Source organism: Lissotriton vulgaris, chromosome 1_1, assembly GCF_964263255.1.
Source record: "Lissotriton vulgaris chromosome 1_1, aLisVul1.2, whole genome shotgun sequence".
NCBI classification, from domain to species: domain Eukaryota; kingdom Metazoa; phylum Chordata; class Amphibia; order Caudata; family Salamandridae; genus Lissotriton; species Lissotriton vulgaris.
In genome coordinates this window covers 1,560,057,184-1,560,083,185 of record NC_141685.1, presented here as the reverse complement: position 1 = coordinate 1,560,083,185, position 26,002 = coordinate 1,560,057,184, and the positions used below count along the sequence as shown (strand labels likewise).

The 26,002-nt window shown below is 48.6% G+C and overlaps 1 protein-coding gene across 1 annotated transcript in view; it reads left to right on the top strand.

Moving 5' to 3' along the window:
• Positions 1 to 26,002, top strand: part of SCYL2 (SCY1 like pseudokinase 2) — a 392,954-nt gene that overhangs the window by 301,470 nt on the left and 65,482 nt on the right. Inside the window, exon 16 of the mRNA XM_086918030.1 lies at positions 21,585 to 21,677. Within this exon, the coding sequence (XP_086774156.1) occupies positions 21,585 to 21,677 (93 nt within the window). The remainder of the gene's footprint in view (positions 1 to 21,584; positions 21,678 to 26,002) is intronic.

Sequence of the window (26,002 nt, the reverse complement as noted above, 5' to 3'; positions counted from 1 at the left end):
TCATTACCATGGGGTGGAACTACATAAGGAAGCTTTAGAGGAGGACTTCTTGTTTGAGACCCTAAGTTCCTCTCAAAAAACTACACACACTCTGCCAATGCTTAAGGGAATGCTTAAACATGCAGATGAGGTTTTCAAAGATCCTGTAAGCAAGAATCATCACGCACAGGGTTGAAAAGAAATATAAACCAGCACCTACTGACCCTGCTTGCATTAAGGGTCAGCTGCCCTTAGACTGTCTTGTGGTTTCTAATGCTCGCAAAAGAACCAACTCACAGACCACAGGACCTCCTGATAAGGAGTACAAGTTAGTTGATGCCTCTGTCAAAAGGGTAGCCTCACAAGCAGCTAATCACTGGTGCATTGGTAGTGCTCAGGCTTTGTTAGCCAGATATGATAGGACTCATTAGAAAAATGTATGCATTTCTGCCCTATGAGCATAAATCTAAGGCAAATGATCTTATCCAGGAGGGCAAACTTATCACCAGTTCCCCCATCAAGAGCGCCCTAGACGTAGCAGACACAGCAGCGTGTGCAGTAAACACCAGTGTACTGCTACGCAGACATGCATGGTTGAGAATTTCAGGGTTCAAACCTGAGGTACAGGCCTCCATTCTCAACCAGCCATTTGACAAGGGACATCTCTTTGGTCCAGCAGTTGATACCTTGCTGGAAAAGATGAAGAAAGACACTGAGGTCGCAAAGTCCATGGGGGCTTTGCAGTTACCTGCGAATAGGGGTTCCTTTCAACACTCCTTTTACAGGTCTGGCTCCAAAAATATTTCCACAGAAAATCCCTCCTCCTCCTACAAGGGCAACAACCAATGGCCCTCATCAAGAGGCTATTTCAGAGGAGGTTTTATAGGAAACCATGATAAGGGAAGAGACCGAGGCAACGCCACACGCTCTTCCCCCGCAAGCAACAAGCAGTGACTTCCTTCGGCTACCCCCGATCATTCCACTTCTGTCAGGGGACGTCTCTCCCAATTTCTCCCTGTCTAGAACACAATCACCTCAGACAAATGGGTTTTAAAAATTATTCAATATGGTTACTGCCTGGAACTTAGACACTCCCCAAACATTCCTCCAAGATCACGTGTAATGTCACAGGAACATCTTACCCTTCTATAGCAAGAAGATCTCTCTCTGTTAGAAAAGGAGCTATAGAACAAGTCCCATTTAAATATCAAGGGGCTGGGGTATACTCTCTGTACTTAATTCCCAAGAAGGACTGCTCTCTCAGGCCTATACTAGACCTCAGAGAACTAAATCTATACATTCAGTCGGACCACTTTCACATGGTCACACTCCAGCAATTGCTCCTTCTGCTTCATCTAGGCGACTTTCGGTCCACTTTGGACTTAAAGGACATGTATTTCCATATCCCAATACACCCTGCTCACTACAAGTATCTCAGGTTTTTAGTAGCAGGCCTGCACTATCAGTTGAAGGTGCTCCCATTCAGAGTAACTACCACACCCAGAGGTTTTTAAAAAGTGCCTGGCAGTAGTCGCAGCTCATCTACAAAGACAACACATTCACATCTTCCCATATTTGGAAGACTGGCTTACAAAATAGCGGTCTACGTCACACTCACAAAATAGTGCAGTTGCTCCACTATCTTGGATTCACAGTAAATCTGTCCATATCCCTTCTACAATCATCCAACACACAGGTGTATCTGGGAGCCACAATAGATACACAAAAGGCTTTGGCCTACCCCACTCCGGCCAGAATCTGCAACATGCAAACTTTACTCTGTTAGTTTCAGCCTCAACACTCATTGCCAGCTCAAGTGTTCATGCAATTACTAGGGATGATGGTGTCTTGCATTCTAATAGTCCCTTACGCAAGACTCCAGATGCGTCCCCTTCAGGAGTGCTTAGCACGGCAGTGGAACCAGGCTCAGGTCTGTTATCAGATGTAATGTTGGTGGATGGCTGCACCCATCGCTCTCTGCAGTGGTGGAATACACAAAACCTTTCGGAATGGCGGCCCTGCATCGACCCTGTTCCACAGATATTGCTAATAGCAGACTCATCGCTCACTGGTTGGGGAGCTCATCTCCAGATGCATGCAATTCAGGGCATGTGGAGCCTGTAGCAAAAGCAGCTTTACATATATCATCTAGAGCTGCTAGCAATTTTTCTAGCACTCAAATCGTTTCAAGTACATCTAGTAGGTTAAGCTGTCCTGATCTATACAGACAACATGACAGCAATGTACTACATACAAAAACAGGGGGGGCACTCTCTCCATCTGTCACAACTAGCACAGACCAGCTGGAGATAATCTATACGTCACAAAATATATCTCCTTGCAGGACACCTTCCCGAAGTAAACAATCAGATTGCAGATCTGCTCAGTCGTCAAAGACAACAGATCCTCGAATGGGAATTCCAACCTCAAGTTATCCTCCCATTCATCCAAATGTTTGCACTGACCTATTGAGTTGCCTGTGTTCTTCCCTAAACTAGATTCTATGGCAGAACGGTCTTTGCACAATTTAGATGTGAAAAAAGCACTACTTTACTATGTAGAAAGGAAGAAACCTTTCCGTAAGCTAAAACAACTGTTTGTCGCTTTTAAGCCACCACATAAAAACAATCCTAGATCAAATTCAGGTATTGCACGGTGGATAGTCCAGTGCATTCACACATGCTATGTAAAACCAACACTAACAATTCTCCCCAGAGCGCACTCCACACTCAAACTAGGGGCTTCTATGGCATTCTTAGGGAATATACCCATAGATGACATCTGCAAAGCTGCAACATGGTCTACACCGCACACATTCACAAAACACTATTGTGTAAATGTGTTAGCAAGACAGCAAGCTAGTGTGGGACAAACAGTGTTACGTACACTATTTCAGACGACTGCAACAGCTAGAGGTTAGCCACCGATTTGGGAGATAACTGCTGTATAGTCTATGCAAAGCATGTGATCTATAGCTCACATACAAAGAACAGATGCATATTGGGTGAGTAGCATTTTCCTTTTAGCCTTGTTAAGGCTTGCCTAAGTCAGTACCCATGTGCTGTCACTTGCAAGACAAATTGTATAGAACAAGGAACTTGGAGCTCGCCAATTTCTTAGCATTGATTGGCATCATTGTCACTCTTATTTGCTACATCCTCAGTGGCCAGAGTGAGACGGCTTCATTGCCTCTTCTTTCGTTTGGAGCATGGACCAAGTGCTGATTGCTTCATCCTTTCGCTGCTTGCAATTCGATAACGAGCTACCAAACAGGGAATGCAGCATTTCTTCAGTGTAGTCCTCAACAAGGGTCATAGTATTGGATTCTGGTATTCCTAGGATTCTAAAGTTGTTCCGCCTGGACGTGGCTTCCTTGTCCTCATTTTTCATACCAATGACTTGAAGCACATTATCTATGCAGAGCAGCCTTCTCCCTCGTCTCATTCCCTGCATCCTCCATCGCTGAGGTGCTCTGCTTCAGTTGCCTAATCTGTCAGTCACCTTGTCCTAGGCGATCAAATCTATCTGCTAAGAAGTCTATTTTTTGTCTACAGCCGTGAGTGACTGTTTTAAATCTTTGAACATCTCCCTAATGTCAGAGTCAGGGGCCAGCGCCCCTTCCGGCTCAGGTTCCTGCTGGTCTCCCTCAGCTGGAGCTGGCGCCACCCTAACCAGCATGCGTTGGTCAAAAGACAGCTTGGGCGGGTGGGTGTCCGCTTTCCCCATAGCAGCAGCGTGCGCTTTGGGCTCTGACAATAAGCGACTACTTCTATGAGCAGCTGAACACCAGTGCCACGCAGGCAGGCCTCTCTGTGTGATATGTCAGGTGCAGTGTGCAAGGGGGAGGTGTTATGTCCCCAATATAGGCTCAGGTAGTCACCTAACCTTTCACCTCTATTCTACCCAATCATTACACTGCTTAACGGTTCTTAGAACTGTCCTTTTAACTAGTTACGGTAATGTCCAGAGATGACGTGGTTTTTTTTCCTGAAAAGCTTAAGCCTCATTCATTATGCATGAGGATTCTTGGAATCACAGCAGGACAGCAGGTATACCATCTCCTGCATAATAACTAGGTACAAGTGTCATTCCTTCCGGCATCCTAGCCCGTCATGACAAAGCAAGGGACATCCCAAGGGGTACCACTTTGGGTATATATACATCATCTCTTGCTGAGACAGAGGAGAAAAGGTCTTCCATTCCGACCCACTGCACGCAGACACTCCAGCTCGCAGTGGTCTGACATCCCTTGCGGGATGTCCATCTCGAGATCAAGACGGGGTCCCACAATCTCTCACTTAAGGTAATGGGAATGACTTTTTCCTAGAGGGATTCTTGGTTCTTACACCCAAATACATTCAGGTACATTTAGTTTGGGACGCATTGTAGGAGTACGCATTTATTACGATCATGTATTTTATATACTTGCCTATATTCATTGGTTTAGCAGGATGGTAGAACTCTACCATCCATTTACTCTGTTAGTGCTTATAGTCATTTATATCTGTCACTGTCTAATGGTTGTTTCAGCACACCTATTTTACACAAGAATGACGCTGGTTCAATAGATGCTTATTAAAAAACATCCCCAACGTTTATTCTGTGTATCTCTCGGAGTCAAAGTGAGCACGAGTGACTAGGCGAAAAGTAGTACACTGTTTCCACGATTCTGATGGGACAGGGTTGTCATGTTTGATAGTTGCCAAGAACTATTCTCTCCTTGGTAAAAGGGGCTTCTAGTGGCACTGTGAGCTAGTTGGTATACAGGCTTACATATTCGGTAGGGGTGTCTAGAATCAGTCTGACTTCAATCCTACAGTATATGTTGTCTAAACGTGCAGATCCTTTATAGGTTTATAGGAACTACATGACAGAGGGAGTACAGACCCCCTCTGTCCAGCAGCTACTCCTGTGTCCAAACGCCTGGCAGGCACGAAGCCCTTCGCCCACTGAGGAACCCAGCTGCCGGTGGTAGGAGCATGGGGACAGTCACTATGCTCCCAGGGGCCACCGTCCCCAACTGATGCTCAGGGAGGAATCCAGAGAAGAGCATCCCGCCCCAGGCAGTGGTCACATGTCTCACTCATCAGCAATGAGGCAGGCCCACGGGGCAAGGATTGAGTCTCAGATTATGCTCCTGGGCTGCACGCCCCCACCACCAATAGGGTTCGTGACCCAAATCGCCCTTCTGTCTAGCTGGATGGCTCCGGGCCTCTCACAGGCCTCCGGTGCCCTCTGCCGGCTCCAGTCCAGTCCTCAGGGGCTCTTTGGCTCCTCTCTCTCCAGGGTCCTGCATTGCCGTTTATCACTCACCATGCGGTCTCAATCCTCTCTCAGGCGGGCAGTGAAGTTTGCAGCATCAGCTACCTGAGCTCCCCATACAGTCCCACTCACTGCAGGCCTTCCAGTGGTTCCAGCCGCTGTCTCCTCTGCCACTCAAGGGCACACTGGTTCGAGGCATGTGGGCTGCTGAATTCATATCTGTGCATAGATCGCCGCCTAGTGTTGGGTCCGGATGATTGCACATTGTTGTCCTGGAAGAGTCTTCGAAGTATCACAAGATAGGTGGCTCCTCCCCTGGACTACAGTGCGCATGGCCATCGACTCCATCCCCAGATTGTTTTTTTCCGCCATTGGGTTCGGATGTCTTTGGTTCCCTCTTGTCGGAATCGATAAAGAAAAAAATTAAAACTTTAATTGAGACCAAAAGATCTTTAGTCTTACGTCGGTATTGTCTTGCGTTCGGCTTACCAACTTTTCCTCGGCTCCGAGCCGAGCTCTGTACTTCCTCGTGCTTTCGGCGCGGATTGCCTTGTCGCGCTCCAGACTCATCGACCATCCATCATGGACCGAAGTCCATTCAAAAGATGTCCGTGTGTAACTCGAAGTACCCACACATCGACGTCCACCCGGTGTGCAACAAGTGCCTGTCGCCGGACCACGATGAGGCCAAGTGTATGGCCTGTTCGAGATTCCGGTCCAAGAAGACACTCAAGCTCCCTCGAGCTGCGCGCCTGGAGGCCCAGCAATCTGCACGGGCCCCTACGGACATTTTCGATGCTGGGGAGGTCGAGGATGAAGATATCCAGGACGTCTCAGAATCAAACCCCGCGTCGGATGTCGAGGAAGACTAAGACGCTGAGGCCGAAGCTTTCGAAAGCGAAGAAGTCGTCGAGGAGGTAGGAGACGACGATGGGGCCCTAAGGGCCATGGAGGATAGCTCGGACGAGGAGCTTCCTCAGACCGACTCTGGGGCCGTGCCAATCGATAAGGCCCAGGTCGAGGGATCGCCTTCGGGCCTTATCCAAGACCTTGATGTGAGTTCCTCGGCCCCGCCTGCAGGCCCGGCCACGAACATTGGTACTGAGTCACTCCCGGTGAAAACGAAACCGAAAGTGAAATCTACGGTCTCGACGCCAGATACTGCGCAGGTGCAGATATCGAAACCGAAAGTGCGCATCGCATTGGTCGGATCGAAGACTTCGGAGGCCTCGGCGCCGAAGAAACCTAAGATGGCCGTCGAACCGAAGGGCCAAGTCAAGATGGCCGAGCCGAAGGCTACTGCGTCGAAGACTAAGGTGAAGGGGTTAGACAGGGCGCATCGGCGCCGAAGACAATCGACGCCGTCAAGAGTCGGGTCGACCACAAGAAGGCTGTCGGCGACCCCAAAAAGTCTCTTGGAGACCCGAAGAAGCGGCTCGATGACCCGAAGGTCCTCTCTGCCCCGCTTCCACACGGCAGGGCCAAGGGGGCTGCGCCGAGTGTGTCGACTCCGAAAGTGGCCTTGAAGGACTCCACTCCGAAACCGTCCTCGAAGGACTCCGTCGAACCGGCACGTCCATCTGCCGCGTTCACGAAGAAGGTCACGGAGTCCCTGCAGCGCATGAGGGACGGCACCGCGGCAGTCGAGCCGAAGGACCCTCCGCCTGCCAAGCCTCTGGAAAAACCGGCAAAGGCGTCCACGCCGATCCTCTTTACCTTGCCGCCTAAGACGGCGCCGAAGGCTTTTGCTGCTAAACCGGGGGCCGGCGTGCCCAAGAATTTATCTTCGACGCCGAAGGCATCGTTGGTGGTCCATGGCCCGCGACCTCGACAACTCTCAGAGGAGGAGCGTCAAGAACATCGACGCCGAAACGGGCAGGCTTTCCCTTCTGAAGAGGAAAATCACCCCAGAACCCCAATTGGAGTCTTACAAAATCCCCCTAAAAAGGAAAATGGACTCTGCTGGTACTCCAGCCTTGGTGGAGCCCATTTCACCACAAGCTCACGAGGTCTCGCCCACTTACTCCGACGTGGACGCTGGTGAGGGCGATGACAAGGATGAATATAGCTATCCGGTCTACACAGACCCGGAGGATGTAACAGAGCCCTGGTCTGCCGGTGGTGACCCTCGGGATCCACATTCGGGACAAGACCCTCAGCTCTTCTCTGCTAAAACTTCACCTACTGAAGACTCTGCTGCTTTCAATGCCCTCATTGAGCGGGCAGCAGCAAATCACAATGTCCAGCTGCATGCTGACCCTGTGGACGTAGATTTCCTCTTTGACCCCTTTTCTGTGTCTGAAAAGACTGTGAAAACTCTGCCAATGCTGAAAGGCGTTTTGAAGCACGCTGCTGAGGTCTTCAAAGAACCCACCAGGGCAAGAGTCATCAACCCGAGGATTGCCAAAAAGTACAAAGCGGCGCCTACTGATCCAACTTATCTTAAAGGACAGTTGCCTCTGGACTCCCTGGTCGTCTCGAATGCCCGGAAGAGGGCCAATTCTCAGACTACGGGTGATGCTCCTCCCCCAGACAAAGAATCCAAGGTCTTTGAGGTTTCGGGGAAAAGGGTAGCAGCGCAGGCAGCTAACATATGGCGCATCTCAAACACACAAGCGCTCCTGGCGCGTTATGACAGGGCGCACTACGATACCCTAGAGACCCTTTTGCAACACCTGCCTGATCAATATAAGGAAGGGGCTGAGATGCTAATCCAGGAAGGGAAGCTGATCTCCAACGCTTTCATAAAGTGCGCTCTTGACGCGGCTGACACCGCTGCGCGCGCCATTAACACCAGTGTTATGCTTCGGAGACATGCCTGGCTGAGAATCTCTGGTTTCAAGCCAGACATCCAGACCACCATCTTAAACCAAACAGTCAACCCAGATCACCTGTTTGGCCCGGAGGTTGACACCACCCTAGAAAAAAATGAAAAAGGACACTGACACTGCAAAATCCATGGGTGCCTTGCAGTCCCAGCAGTTTCAGGGTGGGTCCTTTCGTTGCTCCAATACCAGAGGCACCTCAAGGGGTCAGCTTTCGCAGTCCGCGCAGTTCTACAAAGGCAACACCCAGACTACTTATGCCAACAAGAGTCGAGGTGGATACCGTGGATACCGCGGCAACAGCGCCAAAGGCAGAGGACGTGGCAACAACAGCTCCAGGTCCTCTACCGCCAACAAACAGTGACGCATTGTCACTGCCCCCGACCACACAACACCGGTCGGGGGGAGACTCCGGCAGTTCCTGCCCGTGTGGAAGTCCATCACCACGGACAGGTGGGTCTGAAAGCTTATCCAATTTGGTTATTGTCTGGAGTTAACATCCACTCCCCCCAACATACCCCCAAGGCACCGTCCTATGTCGGACGAGCACTTGCACTTATTGCAGCAGGAGGTCAACGTCGTGCTGCAAAAAGGGGCAATAGAGCTCGTGCCCATGCAGGAAAGAGGCACAGGAGTTTACTCCCTGTACTTCCTGATTCCAAAGAAGGACGGGTCATCAGGCCCATCCTGGATCTCAGGCCCCTCAACTTCTACATCCTGTCAGAGCACTTCCACATGCTAACACTGCAGCAAGTGCTCCCGCTGCTCCAACAGGGGGACTTTCTAGCAACTTTAGACCTAAAGGATGCGTACTTTCACATTCCACTACATCCTTCACACAGGAAATACCTCAGGTTCACCATCCAAAACCAGCACTACCAATTCAGGGTTTTGCCTTTTGGGGTCACCACGGCACCCAGGCTGTTCACAAAGTGCCTGGCGACGGTGGCGGCACATCTGAGACGTCAAAACATCCACGTCTACCCCTATCTGGACGACTGGCTCATCCAAGCGAAGTCAACCCAGCAGTGTGCCGACCACGTCTCCCACACCATTCACCTCCTGCACGATCTGGGATTCTCACTGAATTACCCAAAATCCCACCTCCAGCCCGCCCACATACGGCAGTATCTGGGTGCGACCATAGACACTCTGGCGGCCACAGCACAGCCGAATTCAGTGAGAGTCAGCAGCGTTCAATCGCTGATCCAAAAATTCAGACCTCAGCTCTCGCTTCCAGCAAGAGTGTTCATGCAGTTGATAGGCATGCTGGCCTCCTGCATCTCCATTGTCCCGCACGCAAGACTACATATGCGTCCGCTTCAGGAGTGCTTGGCACGTCAGTGGACTCAGGCTCACAACCAGTTGAAAGACCTAGTGTTGGTGAGCGGTCGGGCATACAACTCTCTGCATTGGTGGAATCCACGAAACCTTTGCAAGGGCCGACCGTTCCAGGAGCCTGTGCCACAGATTATCCTGACGACGGACGCTTCTCTCCAGGGATGGGGAGCGCATGTACTCCAATACACTGTGCAGGGACTATGGACGCAACAACAAAAGAAGATGCACATCAATGTTCTGGAACTGATGGCAATCTTCATGGCATTAAAAGCATTCAAGGTACATCTGTGCAACAAGGTCGTGTTGATCCGGACGGACAACATGACAGCAATGTACTACATTCAAAAGCAGGGAGGAACACACTCTCCGCAGCTGTCTCATCTGGCTCAGAGCATGTGGAAGTGGGCCATTCAGAGGAACATCTTCCTCATGGCAGAGCATCTCCCGGGCAAGGACAATCAGATGGCGGACCTGCTCAGCAGGCACAGCCACCAGATGCACGAGTGGAGATACTCCATCAGTACTCCAGCCGTACTTCCAAAGGTGGGGTCATCCAGAGATAGACCTGTTCGCCACAAAGGAGAACGCAAAATGCCAAAGCTTCACCGCCAGGTTCCCACACCCATAGTCGCAGGGCAATGCGATATGGATGAACCTAGTCAGGCAAATTTGCGTACGCTTTTCCCCCAGCACCTCTGATACGGCTGGTGGCACGCAAGCTCAGGCAGCACTCGATGACTCTCATCCTGGTTGCTCCAACGTGGGCTCGCAAACCATGGTACACCACGTTTCTAGAACTGTCCGTGGTACCGCATCAGAGGCTACATCTCACACCCAGCCTTCTGACGCAGAGCCATGGCGACATTCAGCACCCAGATCCGCAACAGCTCAACCTGGCGATCTGGCTCCTGAAGTCCTAGAGTTTGGCTACCTGCACTTACCTCCCGACTGTATGGACATCATTCGGGAGGCAAGGAAGCCCACCACTAGAGCATGCTATGCGGCAAAATGGAAGCGGTTTGTCATTTATTGTACAGACCACAACATTAACCCGCTGGATGCTTCTATTCAGAACATCATTGTTACCTTTTCCATCTGTACAAGTGTAATCTGGCCTATGCTTCCATTCGCATTTATCTGTCTGCAATGGCCGCTTATCTCCAAAATAGGCAGAACCTCTCCCTCTTCAGGGTGCCTGCCATCAAGGCTTTTCTGGAAGGGCTCAAATGAGTCATTCCGCCAAGGACTCCACCAGCTCCTGAGTGGAACCTCAATGTGGTCCTTACCAGGCTGATGAGTCCTCCCTTTGAACCACTGCAGTCCTGCGAGATTCAGTTCTTGACATGGAAAGTGGCTTTCCTCATAGCAATTACATCGCTACGGAGGGTTAGTGAATTGCAAGCCCTCACAATCCAAGAGCCATTTATTCAAATTCATTCCAACAGGGTAGTGCTTCGCACTAACCCTAAGTTTCTACCCAAGGTTGTGTCTCCGTTTCACATCAACCAAACAATCGAATTACCTGTTTTCTTTCAAAATCCTGAGTCACTGGCGAAGCGGATGCTCCATACCCTTGACGTTAAACGGGCCCTAATGTATTACATCGATAGGACCAAGGATTTTAGGAAAACTAAGCAACTCTTTGTCGCCTTTGCACCGCACCACAAAGGTAACCCTATTTCCAAGGCTAGTATTGCTAGGTGGATCTTTAAATGTATCCAGATCTGCTATTTAAAAGCAAAACGCACTCTTACCATTCCGCCAAGAGCCCACTCCACCAGGAAGTTGGGGGCCTCTATGGCATTCCTTGGAAACATTCCTTTGGAAGACATATGTAGAGCAGCCACATGGTCTACCACACAAATTTACTAAGCATTACTGTGTTGATGTGCACTCCAAACAGCAGGCAGCTGTAGGGCAGGCTGTTCTCAAAACGCTTTTTCAAACTGCTGCAGCTGGCACGGGCGGCCGCCGCTAATGTAGGGACTGCTATGTATTCTATGCACAGATATGAATTCAGCAGCCCACATGCCTCGAACCGAATATGCTACTTACCAGTATGCATCTGTTCTTGGCATGTAGGGCTGCTGACATTCATATTGCCCGCCCTCCTCCCCGGCGCCTGTAGCAGCTGCAGTATTCACATATACTCATAGCATGGTCATCATTCACGTAGTTTCACTCCATCTTGGCCACAATGGCTAAAAACGATCTGGGGATGGAGTCGATGCCCATGCGCACTGTAGTCCAGGGGAGGAGCCACCTATATCCTGATACTTCGAAGACTCTTCCAGGACAACAATATGCAATCATCCGAACCCAACACTAGGCGGCGATCTATGCACAGATATGAATGTCAGCAGCCCTACATGCCTAGAACAAATGCATACTGGTAAGTAGCATATTCATCGCTGCGAGGGGTCCTCCCCTTCCGAACATTCAACCACTCGGGGACAATGTTGATAAACCTATTAAAGCTCTCCAGCGGGGCGCAGCCTGCAATCCTCCCCAGCGGCGCTGGACGGCGCCAGTCTCTATGCGGCGTATCTTCCAGATCGGTGATTTCCAGGTTCTGGGGACACTGCATATAGCACCTCAGCCTCCTGGCCAATCAAGATCCCCGAATGCCCACTGGGCTGCTGGGGCCATCTCCAAGTAGGCATCCAACAAACTCCTCAGGCCAGCCACCCAGTGCGGATCGCGCAGACCTAATTCAGCAGCCCTCCCGCATGGCTCCCCCGATCCTCTCACTAGGGGGCGGTCCTCTTCGGGGGGTGTCTCCTTCCACTCGGTCAACCCATCTGGTCACCAGCAGCCCAACCTGCAGCGGCCCCTCTGCCAGTAAGGTCCGTCTCAGTGTCCACCCACCATCTTGTGCATCCCAGGCAGCAGACTACACCAGCCGCAACAGCAGCCACGGTTGGCTACTCCGGTGTTCCCTGTCTCATGTGTCCCGGATGGGCCTCATTGGATAACCCAGTATCTTTAGGGGGTCACCTCCACCTGCTCACAGCCGCTTTAGACGCTTGCAAAAGCGGATAAATCACGTATAATTATTCCGGTCAGCAGAGCCTCAAAGAGTGGCGGACATCTCGCAGCTGGGCTCTCTAATGCCCCCTACAACAGTATTGTTTGTTTCATGTTGTGGGATACTTCCTGAAAATGTGCAGATTTGCAAACCACCTCCGCCTGGAGATCCTTCCTCCTGTGCCTCTGGATATTAAAAAGACGAGGAAGAAGGATGCTTTCACACAAGTCAGCAGGCAACATGAGTTGCATTGGAAGTTGAGGCACAAGATACTTTGGATGTAGTACCTTCTTTGCCTGCTCGGGAGAGAGATGAGATGCTAGAGTTCAAGTAACAATACGTGCCTTATTCTGAGGCCTGCTGAAAAGTTTGCACTGACCTCACCCTTTTCCTACACACATATTGCCGTAGGTAAAACCTGCCAAATTTGTGTTGAGAAGGGGGTGGTGGGGGCGGCTGCACAATCCTGAGTTTTGTATTTACAGAAAGGAGGAAAACATTTGATAATACCACTTTATTTATAAAGTTTTATATAGCGCGAACAAGATCCCGAGGAATAACAGAGCGCTTTACAATATGATGGGAGGAAGGACAAAAGCAATATCTATAACAATATCCATAAGAGGAAGGGAGAACAAGAATATACAGTGCAACAAATAACTAGGAGGATAATGCAATAAAAGGGGGTAGGCGGGCAGCAAGGGTGAAACACAGTGTACAATAAGGCGGAGCTGCAAAATAAGTAAGAACAAAAATAGGAACAAAGTCAGCAGGTGCAATGTCAACTGGCCCGTGGGTATCAACCTATTAGTGTATGAATTTGTTCAGTAGGAATCTTTTGGCTTCCACTTTAAACGCCGCCAATGAGGAGATTCTGCGAACTTCCGGTTGGAGAGAGTTCCAGATCTTATGAGCAGCTCCGGAGAAAGCTTGGTGACAACTTCTCTTTTTCTTAAGGATGAGTGGTTTCAGGAGGAGGGTAGAGACACTTCTTGAAGCTCTTGCGCCACAGGATAGTTTAAGTTTTTGCGCAAGGTACGTAGGAGTATTAAGGTGAAGGGCTTTGTGTGTAAGAACAGCAATCTTTAATTGAATTTGTGCTTCGAAGGGCAACCAATTGAGGGATTTTAGAACTGGGGATATATGATCTTTTCGCTTGGTATCTGTAACCAGTCTAGCAGCCGAGTTAAGTGCAGCCCTTAGAGGAGCCAGAGCGTATTTGGGAAGGGCACTGAGGGTAGCACTACCATAATCTAACCTCGGCAAGACAAGCGCTTGGACCTCTTGCCGGAAATCTTTTAGAGGAAGGTATGGTTTGATATTTCTGACGGATCTTATCAAGTGGTTAGCTCCTTTGCATACATTGCTGATATGACCTTTCATGTTCAGGTGTTTGTCCGTGGTGATACCAAGAGACTTGGCTGTGTCTACAATGAGAGGCGTACAGTTGAAAGCAGTGAGGTGACTCGGTCAGAGGTCTAGCTTGGGGTGAGATTCGGTGGGGTATGAGCAGAAATTCAGTTTGAGGTGTTGAGCAGTAGATGATTCTCCACTAACCAGTTTTGAGAAACATTAGGGTAGTATTGAGTGATATGTTTTCAGAGGATGAGATTTTCAGATATAGTTGCGTATCGTCCGCATACATGTGGAAGAGAACGTCTATGGAATTTAAAGAATGTGCAAGAGGTTCCAAGAAAAGATTGCAGAGGATAGGAGATAGAGCGGATCCTTGGGGGACACCCATGAGTATGGGAGAGGGCTGGGAGAGCGAGTTGTTTGCCTTGACTCTTTGAGTTCTGTGATGAAGGAAGGATGAGAACCATTGTAACACCAGATCATAAAAACCAATTCTATATGTCAGGACGGTTAGGAGGTTGTCATGATTAACCGTATCAAATGCGAAAGGTCGAGGAGGATCAGGAGGCAGGATTCATTTTGGTCGAGCATTATTAAAATGTCATCAAAAACGTGAGTGACAGCCCATTCATTGCTGTGCCACTTTCTAAAGCCCGATTGATGCTGATCTAGGAGTTGGTAGTTCTGTATGTGGGCACAGAGTTGGGATTGCACCCATTTTTCTAGTAGTTTCGCTAAAGTGGGGATGTCGGAAATCGGGCGGAGGTTATTGAGATCAGATTTGTCAGTGTTAGTTTTTTTTAGTATGGGTGTTACCTCAGCTGCTTTAAGGCATTCTGGGATCATGCCTTGTGGTAGGGAAGCATTAACAATTCTAGTCCATGTGAGGATCAGTACATTCTTGATTTCTTTGAGGATAGAAGGGGGCAGCGGGTCGCTGAAGTGGTTGTAAGGGTTGATATTCTGAAGAATCTTGAAGATATTATATTCAATAAAAGTGCCCCATGATGCATTGTTCTTGGAATTCATGGAGGTCGATTTACGCCTTACAGAGGAGTCAATGGGTGAGGCAGCAATGGAAAAGGGTAGTAGAGCCTTCTTAGAGGTGAGGTCAATGGAGATGATTCTTGATTTCTCAGTGAAGAAGGCAGCAAGATCAACCAAGAGGGTGGGTTGCTACCAGGATCAGATTGGTTAGGCCCAACTACTGATTGTTGTTTGACCAATTCAAAGAGTTTCTTGGGGCGATAGGCCGCTTGATCCAGTTGGTGCCTGAAGTAAGTCGCCTTAGCACTCTTGATTTGTTTGTTGTATTGGCTCCTGGCCTCTCTAAGTAGTTTTAGTTGGTCCGAGTAGGGATTGATTCGCCATGACCATTCAAATGCCCTAAGGTTGCGGCGTTCAGAGTTGAAGTTTTCATTATACCAAGGTTTGGATATTTTTGTTTGGAGCATTTTTTAGTTGGAGTGGAGCAATATTCTCCATGATGTTGGAGATGGTTGAGTGTAGGAGTTGGTGAGTGATTGTACCTAAACTATGTCAGCTTTGAAGGAGAGGGCAGATTTACAATGGGAAGCTAGTTCTTCTATTGTGATCTGCAGAACTCCAAATCGAAAGGTAAAAATGCACCAGGTAAATGGTGAACTCTGTGGGATCTGTATTTGCCAATTCAGCTTCTTGGAAATAATCTAACACTCTGTGATAATGAAGTTCCTCTCTGACAGTGCCAACGGCATGCATAATGGCAAGAAGATATACAGTTCCCCTTGGCTTACTGGCAACTTTGTATTATATTTTGTGTCTTTTTTTTAATAGTGCCACACAAAAAATACTACATTTCCAGCCACATTGTTTTACGCTTTCTTCCTTTATGATACTTTTTATCAAGCAGATATCATTTGTGTCTCAGATATATCTATTTAAAATTAGAGCAATTGTCATTTGTCATTTTGTCTTGCTTTACACTCCCAAATAAAAGAAATTCAACATTCCCCAGCAGAAGCACACAGTAAAGGGGTCTCCACCCTCATGAAATGAAGCATATCAAAAGACAGTTTTCAAAAATAAAGCGTGGTGTTTTATTAATGCAACACTCTAACAGAAAGGCTTTTCCAGATGTCAAATGAATCGGGTAAAACAACATGCAAATGTAAATATATATATATATATATATATCAGCAAATAATAAACACTCACAAAATAATCAAGCAGGTAATTATGGTAAAATACATGCAAATAATACACACGTACAAGTCAGATAATAATGAAACATTCACAAGTGAAATGCAAGAGAATAAAACACAAGAACCCCAACGGATAATGATAGTGAAACACATGCAAATAATAAATGTGCACACAGACCAAAAACACATATGAAGATAACCATATATCTATACGTATATATCTCAATACCAATGATCCGAGAAAATACCTTACCGACTACAATATCTTCCTCCTGACCCTTCCAAGACTGGGGGTCCCAGATTAACAGTCCTAGGTCAGAGAGACTCCTCAAGCTAGAAAATGCAGTACTGAGCAGATGCGTTCACCTCTCTGGATAGATGCCAAGAAACCCTAGGTTTTATAATCTTCTCAATACACAAGATGTTTAGAGAAGATCGCCTGTACGTCAAGGAAACTCACCAGAGAGGGCCAAGTTCTCAGAGGCATTCCAAGGCAGAGGATTCCTCACACATTCTCCTCGAGCGTCCCACACTACATGTTCCAGACCCTTATCTTGGTGTAGCTCGCGAAAGTAGAAAACCTTTCCAAAAGTACAGAAAACTCTCTCAAAGAGGAAAACTATTTTGAACGCAAATAACCAGAGTAACTGTGAGTAACCTGGCAGCCTGCTTGTGTGTGCAGAACCCAGGCCAGACAGAGTTAGAATTCAAGATGGAATTAGAGCAAGTTAAAGTAAACAGTTAAAACAAACTTAATTTCTCAATGTACAACATAATGCACATTTGTGCACCACTGCCTACAGCACTACACTCTGAGAGGGAGAAGTACATTTCACACATTTCTCTCATGCTTTCAAACACGCATCCCACACATTCTGTTCCATGCAAGGCTGTTTTGCTCTATTCTGGCAAGAAAGTAAACACTCCTACTCTGAAGCTATAAGGAGACACAAAATAAAATCACAAGTCAAAATACAAGTGCACAAAAAATTTCGTAAATTCAAGATGAGTAAGTTAAAACATAGAGTAAACTAATACACTGGTAGCGAAAGGTCATCACATGATCCCAATACATATGAGTGCATATAGCACTACACATTGCTGCTGTGCTCCATGCCTTCCTTCAGCCAATAACATACAGGGCCGGTCGCTCGATACACCACGCGGCTTTCCCACGTCCCCGTGAATGCCAGGACCCCTCTCCTCCGCTGCTGCCTCACTCCGGCCTAGCGCCGGTTTGTCGCGCTATTTCTGTAATTTGTGACTATTGTTGTCTCTGCTTGTGCCCCCGTTTTTCTCGTTTTGTGTCACCAGTATTGTGTCTCTCTGCTTGTGCCCCGTATTTCTCGCCAGTTTTGTATTTCCTCTGCCTGTGCGCTATTTCTGTAATTTGTCATTATTGTTGTCTGTGCTTGTGCCCCCGTTTTTCTTTTCACCAGTATTGTGTCTCTCTGCTTGTGCCCCGTATTTCTCGCCAGTTTTGTATTTCCTCTGCCTGTCCCTTCGTGATTGTCCCGCCGCCTCTTCCCCTCCCCCCGCTGCTCCTCTGCGGCCCGCCCCCTTTTCCCTTGTGTTCCCGCCATTGGCCACCCCACTCCCGCCTCCCAGCTGCTCCTCCCTCCCACTTGGCCATTTATGGAGGTCGCCGCACAGAAACACAGCGGACGTGCGCAGCGGGTGCGCCGAAGGACGCGCCAAAGGCAAGCCCGTCTGCGCCCATCCGCGCCTGGACCACGCCCAGCACCAGGAACCCTGGCCCCCGCAGATGCCAGCCCACCTGTCGGACATACGATGACGCTACCCTCAACGCTCTCAACACCGGCCAGAACCCCGCCTGCTACAGAGCCACCCCGAAACGCACCCACGGACCCTTCACCTGCAAAGCCTGCAAGTTCACCTGCCTCCGGACCTGCACCGCACCCGCTGAGCCGAGCACCAGAAGCAACCACCTCAAGTGCATCCTGCTCAACACCCGCTCCGTCCACAGACACGCCGTGGAACTCTGGAACCTGCTCGACACTACATCTCCAGACGTCGCCTTCCTCACAGAAACATGGATGAACGCCTCTTCAGCGCCAGACATCGCCATCGCCATTCCGTACGGATACAAGATCACCCGGAGGGACCATGTCAACCAGACTGGTGGAAGAATCGCCATAGTACACAAGAACACCATCCGCATCACGACCAACTCCGACGACACCCTCACAACCGCCGAACACCTGCACTTCCAGATACACACCGACCCCAAGACCACCCTCAGAGGCACCCTCATCTACAGACCCCCAGGACCTCGCACACAATTCAGCGAAGACAACGCTGACTTAATCAGCCCGCACGCCATCCCCTCGGCCGACTACATCCTCCTAGGGGACCTCAACTTCCACCTGGAGAACAACAAAGACAGCAACACCACCACCCTGCTGGACAACCTTGCGAACCTCGGACTCAAGCAACTGGTGAACACCCCCACCCACTACGCCGGCCACACGCTTGTCCCAGTCTTCTCCTCCAGCAAACACATCTCCTTCAGCCACTCCTCCGGACTTCACTGGACAGACCACAGCTGCGTCCACTTCAGCTTCAGAAGGAGCACGACTCATCACCAACCGCAACAGGTTCCTCATAGGAGCTGGAACAAGATCACCACCGACCAGCTTACCACGTCCCTGAGCCAGAAGCCTCCCACCAGCTCTACGAACCCCAACGAAGCAGCCAGCAACCTCACACAGTGGATCACCAACTGCGCAGACGACCTTGCACCATTGAAGACCCCTCCCAGCAGGCCCGGCAGCAAGAAAGCCTCCTAGTTCACCGACGAACTCAAGAACTCCAAGAAAAACTGCCGCACCCTCGAGAAAGTGTGGCACAACGACCCGACTACCGACAACATGACTGCCCTCAAGCAAGCCACCCGCAAACATCACCAGCTGATCCGCACCACCAAGAAGACAGCATTCAAGGAACGGCTAGACAACAACGCCCACAACAGCAAGGAACTCTTCAGCATCGTCAAGGAGCTCTCCAACCCCAGCGCCGGAAACAACAACATCTCTCCCTCGCAAGACCTCTGCAACTCACTCGCCTCGTTCTTTCACAGCAAGATTGTAGACATACACAACAGCTTCGGCACACAGACCACGCACCCTATCACCGAACCAACGCCCTCCACCACCACCCTCCACGCCTGGACCCCGGTCAGCACCGAAGACACCATCCGCTTGATGAACACCCTCCACTCCGGATCACCAACCGACCCATGCCCCCACCACATCTTCAACAAGGCCGACTCCATCATCGCACCCCAACTCCGGGACATCATCAACACCTCCTTCAACACCGCCTCCTTCCCGGAGAGCTGGAAGCACGCCGAACTCAGCGCCCTCCTGAAAAATCCTTCAGCGGACCCCCCCGACCTCAGGAACTACCGCCCCATCTCGCTCCTCCCTTTTCCTGCCAAATTCATTGAGAAGACCGTCAACAGACAGCTTGCTGCCTTCCTCGAAACGAACGGATCCCTCAACCACTCACAGTCCGGTTTCCGAGCCAACCACAGCACCGAGACCGCCCTCATCGCAGCCACAGACTACATCAGATCCCTGCTCGACAACGGGGAAACTGCGGCCCTCATCCTCCTGGACCTCTCCGCAGCGTTCGACACTGTCTGCCAACGCACCCTAGTACAGCGCCTCAGCAACATCGGAATCCAAGAGAAGGCACTGGAACTCCTCCCTCTTGATGACCAGACAAGTCAACGCCATCTCGTCATCGTGCTTCAACACCCTGCGCATGCTCCGAAAGATCTTCCGGTGGATCCCCACCGAAACCATGAAGACGGTCACCCAGGCACTCGTCACCAGCCGACTGGACTACGGAAACACCCTCTACGCTGGAACCACAGCCAAACTCCAGAAAAGACTCCAGAGCGTCCAGAACGCCTCAGCACGACTAATCCTGGACATCCTCCACCGCAGCCACATCTCCGGCCACCTGAGAGACCTGCACTAGCTCCCCGTCAGCAAGAGGATCACGTTCAGACTCCTCACCCTCGCACACAAGGCCCTCCACGACCTGGGCCCCAGGTACCTCAACAACCGCCTGACCTTCTACACTCCCACCCGTCAGCCACGATCGACCAGCCTTGCCCTCACCACCGTTCCACGCATCCACAGAGCCACCAGCGGAGGAAGATCCTTCTCCTACCTGGCAGCCAAGACATGGAACGCCCTCCCCATCCATCTCCGACTGACACAAGACCACCTCTCCTTCAGGAAGCAACTCAAGACCTGGCTCTTCGAGCAGTAGCGGACCCCCCCCCCCCCCCCCCCCCCCCCAGCCCCCCCCCCCCCCCGCGCCTTGAGACCCTCTGGGTGAGTAGCGCGCTATACAAATGCTTTGATTGATTGAATCTTGTTGGACTTTACTAGCATTGTAGTGTATCAAAATTATGTAGGTTCAATTCCCGTCTCAAATTCAGATGACCGTGTTGACTCAGTTCTTTTCTTGCTTAAGTAGAAAGTAGGTGGGCTTAAACTAAACAGTGAAAGAGTCTGCAGAGCAGCAGTCGATTCCCAAGGTGGGCAAATAAGCATCTTCATGATGCTTCCCAGTGGACCAACAGGTAGGTGTTGGAGGCAGGTCAAACAGCTGCTGGTTATTCCCTAAGGTGTCTTTAGAGTGTAAGTACCTTTCACTTCTCTACTCTGTTCAACTGTAGCCTACCCGGCTTACTCTTTCTCCTCGCCCATGCAGCTCTCTGACATTGCTCCTGCTGCCTAAGCTCCCAGTAGACCAGGCTATATTTCCATATTGATGTAGACCTGGATGGATGCAATTTGCCCCCCCCATGCACGTATAGGCATAGCCATTCTTGTGCTGTATGCCCACTGCGTACATTTTAGTATTAACAAAAACCTTCAAAGATTCAGTCCTACCAGTGATGTGTGGTTTCTTTCAGTCCGCACTTCCCATTCTAAGGTACCTGTTTATCCATTTCTGTGAGTTTCTTGTTGCAGTGGTTGTTCGCCTTTTCTCAATGGCACACTCAAAAAACGTAATATTATTTGAGTTCCAAAGAACTCTTAAATAAATGTGCCTGATATATAAACTGGGTATATCATTACTCCTAAAAGCTGTTGACTGTCATTTTTTTGTACATAATGCAAGTGTGGTTGTCGCATCTCGACTAGACTCACATTTTTGTAAAAATGTTTTGGGTAAGGAACTCTTATAACCTAGAGGATACAGAAATTAAAAAGGAAAGGTATGGGTATTAAAATTGCCTGTCAGGTCTTCCTGTCCCTTTGTGAAGATTAACATAGTAAGGATATCAATACGAAAACAAAAGTGCTTTCACATAAATCTATAGTGCCTAGCCATGTATTCGTGTTTAGATCTTTATAATTGCACTTTATCATTATATACAGAGAATTGACAAACTAATGTCTGACTTTGCTCTTGATTAGACTTATAAAATGAATGCTATTTTAGTACTCTTTAGTGTTTGTGATCACACATATCGTGTAAATGTTTTTGCTAGTAGTATAATGAATGTAGTTTTAAAACAATATTGTATTATATTGTTGAGTAAAATAATCTCAAACATTACAGTTAGAACAGATTGACAAAGCATTTAAGAATATTGGACCTGAAACTCCATGCAGTGGAACGGATAGTAAAGATACATCAAAGCAGCAGCGGAAGGTATTTTTATTCATTTTATTATTGTCATAGTTGCAAGTTGTTTAACAAATGAATGCCTAATTTAATTCTACCAAATGTTATGAATTATATTAGATTTGAATTTTTCAGTCATACAAAATGCATGTATTTTTTTTATTGATTTAAACTTCGATAATTAACAAATACCAATTTTGTTGTACGTCCTTTCTCCCCACTCATTTGTACCTCTCATGTAATATCATTTGGTCTTTTTTTAGCAGTAACTGTCAGTGTGCCCTTTCCCTCATTATATGCCCTTCATAGCACATCTTTTTCATCACCTGCATAGCTGTCCACTTCATCCTACCCTGGCCTGAGACACTCCATTACCAGTATTTGCCACCCCTGTTCAAGCCAGTATATTTCAAGTGGGATATGTAGTGTCCGCCGTAGAGCTAAATTGTCCTGCTTGGTCGCCCAAAGAAAATGAGAAATTATGTCCATGCGTTTTTATTTTTAGTGTAATTAGTACTTGATTTAATGTAGTCTTGGGCTCAGGACTCTTCTCCCCTATAGCCACTTTGGTATGCACCGTGTGCCAAAGTTCATGGACCTCACAGCATTCTCAAAGTAAGTATGGAATGGATGTCCTAAAACCAACATTTATCAGATTGTAAGGGTGATATGAAGCAGGCTTGGGGTATAATCCCACCAATAAAAACAGTGTGTAGTCTCCTGACTGTGATCGTAAGACTCCTGTTACAATCGTATCCCATTTATTCTTGTCATATTACTTCCCAAGTTCCCTCTTCAAAGCCCCCTGACACCTCTATCCTTGTACTTTTGGCATTAAGGCACTTGGATATTTCTGATATTGCTTGTCTGTTATTGACTTTTACCTGCAAGTACTTTTTTCGAAAGAGGAATCTCTGCATTTGGCTGTCTTCAGACTTCCTGAAGCAGTAATCAGAGGCAGACAAAAGTACAGTCCCTGCCTAGAAATTTCATTACCTTGAACAACAGAAACTGCAGTCTTATCCAGTATTATGGGTGTCTTTCATAGATTCACATGCCTCAGATTTTCTACCGCACGTTGTGCTAAGGGAGTCTCCTCTGAGCTCTGCTCAGGTTTGTTTCTCACAACTGGTTTCCAGTGTTTTTGGATATTTTCTCTTCAGTGACTACTTGATTATGGCTGAAACACCAAAAAAGGGTATTTTTAGATCCTGTGGTTCTTGTGGACAGAAAAGGCTACATATCGATGACCAGCATAAGGACTGCCTGTAGCCAGACCATTCGGCTAAGGACTGCAAGGTATGTCGTACCTTTTCTACTAAAACCCTCAAGGACCGTGAAGGATGCTTCTTAATTTGGCTCCAGAGGCTAAAGGACAGGGACCACCTTGATTCCTTTGAGGAGAGTGAGGGATCTTCAGTCTCTTCAAAATTATCTCTAAAGAGACCAACGATGGCTTCCCCTAGCCCTATGGCTCATCCTCAAAAGAAGACATCAAACAAGTCTTCAGAGGTTCTGGCTAAAACAACTTCTGTGAAGGAAGATCACACCTTCAAGAAGCCAGTTTCGACATCGTCGACGGCATCTTCATCGTCGAAGAAAGCTGTATCTGCAGTTTCTTATGTTTCTACGTCGACGACGGCAGTCTCTACTTCGACGGCATCGTCATCATTATCATCGTCGACGACTACGACCCCATCGTCGACGACAGGTAAGACTTTGTCGTCGACGATAGCCATTAAGAGGTCGACGTTGAAGACCCCGTCGACGCTGACCTCGCCGACGACAACCTCGACGACGAGGCCAATATGGTCGACGTCGACTCCACCGACGAAATCACCGTCGACGAAGGGCTCGTCGACGAAAACACTATCGACGAAAGAACAGTCGACGAAGACCTCATCGACGACAGGATTATCTTTGCCGTCGACGGTGATAGATTCTGGCCTACAAGCAACATGCGTACGCCTTAAAATCACAAAAAGGGCGCTGACGCCGGCGTTAACATCTCCAAGCCGGGTCCAACCAATTCCTCCAGCATGTCTCCCACAGGAGGAAGACTCAGACGATGGTGACATTTTCCAAATGGCGACAAGTCCTTCGGAACTCAATGTGAAGTGTCAAAGTTCAGATGAGTAGGAAGTTCAGGAGGAGGTATATCATCAACCACCTACTCCTATGGTTTGTCTTCCAGCATCCTTAGTTACGGATCTGCGATACCTCATTCAGGAATACAAGCAGAGGTTTCCGGAGCCTCCAGCTCCTACGCCTGCCACAGTAACTCCGTCTCCAAGACCACGACCTCCACCTTTAAGTATTCCACCAGAGAGAGTTGAGTTACCGCATCCTCCAACTTCTGATGAAGAAGAAAAAGAGGAAGAACAACAAGAAGAGGGTGAGCTGGAGGATGTTCAGTCTGTGCATGACGACTGGGATGACTACGTCATTCCTTCTCCCGCATCTCCAGTACCCGCGCCCGCGGATTCACCACCAGGCGACATTGGAGGGTTCCATAATGTGGTTGAGAGGGCGGCTCAACGTTTTAAGATCGCAATGGTCTCTCAAGAACAAGACTGCTTCTTGTATGACTTCAAAGAACCTCTCAAAAAAGCGGTTAGGTCAATACCTATGATCGATTATCTATGGACCCAGGGGTTAAAATCATGCAAAATCCAGCTTCTGTATCTCCAGTGATTCCTCGACTGGATAAGCAGTATAGAGCGCCTGATACTACTCCAGCCTGTTTGACGGGGCACCCCAAGCCGGATACAGTGGTAACACAGGCGGCCCAGAAAAACAACAGAAATCCTTCGGCCCCTTTATCGGCATCTCCTGATCAGGAAGGAAGCAGATTGGATAACTTCGGGAAAAGGTTTTCCTCAATGTCTGCAATGACAGTGAAGGCAGCAAATGCCTTAGCGCTCTTGGGGCGCTAAAATAGGCAACTATGGGCAGATATAGCCACATATCTGTCAGTTACCAGATTCCTCCAAGGAGGAGGTGAAAAAGATTCTGCAAGAGGATGAAACATCGGCATCAGAGATAATAGACTGTGCGATCGACATCGCTACAACCGGGTTCCGCCAGTTGGCTGGAGCGGCAGTATTGAGACGCCAGGAATGGCTAAAAAAAACTTTGTTCTGTCCTGAGGTGCAAACGAAGATATTGGACATGCCCTATGATGGCCAGTTACTATTCGGCTCCAAGATTGATGAGGCACTTCAAAATATTAAAAAGGACACAGACACTGAGAGAGCTTTGGGCACTCTCCAGTACAAAAACCAGTCTTTTCATGGAAATCGAGGAAGAGGTCAGTCCTTCTATAGAGGAAATTTCCAATATAGGTCTTCATATTAGTCAGGCCAGAGCCGACCCCAATATCAACAACGCCAGCAGCAGAATCAGCAATCCTCGTATGGCAAGTCGTCCTTTCGGGGTAAAGGACAACAAAAGAACAGCGGGCTTAGACAATGACATGTTTATTCAGCCAGTCCAAACTTCATTTCACTCATCAAAAATTGGAGGAAAGATTTCCCACTTCTTACAAAATTGGAAAAAGATTACTACGGACCGTTGGGTTCTTCAATTAGTGCAATTCTGCCATTCAATGGAATTAATGCAAATCCCTCCCCAAACCCCTCCCAGTCCTATGCAACACAAAAATCTACGGCTGCTTCTTCGAGAAATCTCTATTTTGCTTCATAAAGGAGCAATAGAGAAGTTACCTCCATCTCAAAGGGGAAAGGGATTTTTTGATCCAGAAAAAAGGAAAAAAGTGGAGACCGATCTTGGACTTTAGGGCCCGCAACAAATTCCTGAAGAAGCAGTCGTTTTGCAAGGTGACGTTTCAGGAGGTAATTCAGCTACTGGAAGAGGAAGATTATATGGCGTCCCTAGACCTTCAGGACGCTTACTTCCATATCCCGATTCACAGGAATCACACAAAATTTTTAAGATTCGCAGTAGCAGGCAGGCACTTTCAATTTCGCGTCCTGCCCTTCGGGCTCAAGTCTGCACCTCGCATTTTCACAAAATGTCTTTCTCCAGTGGCGGCATACCTCAGGCAGCACCATCACCAAGTCTTTCCTTATCTGGACGACTGGCTGATCAAGGCTCCGTCCTTGGAAGACGGGTCCAGGTCTTCCTACGCCTGTTAAAGGCATTTCGATTGCGTGGGTCTCATGCTCAATCAAGAAAAATCTGTCCTGTAACCTCTCAATGCATCAATTTCCTGGGTTCAACCCTGGACACGCGTTCGAAGAAAGCTTTCACATCCCAAGAGAGGAAGAACAAGCTTATGGCACTGGCTGTTCTAGTGGCACAGGGGAGCAGTCTGTCGGGTGATACACCCA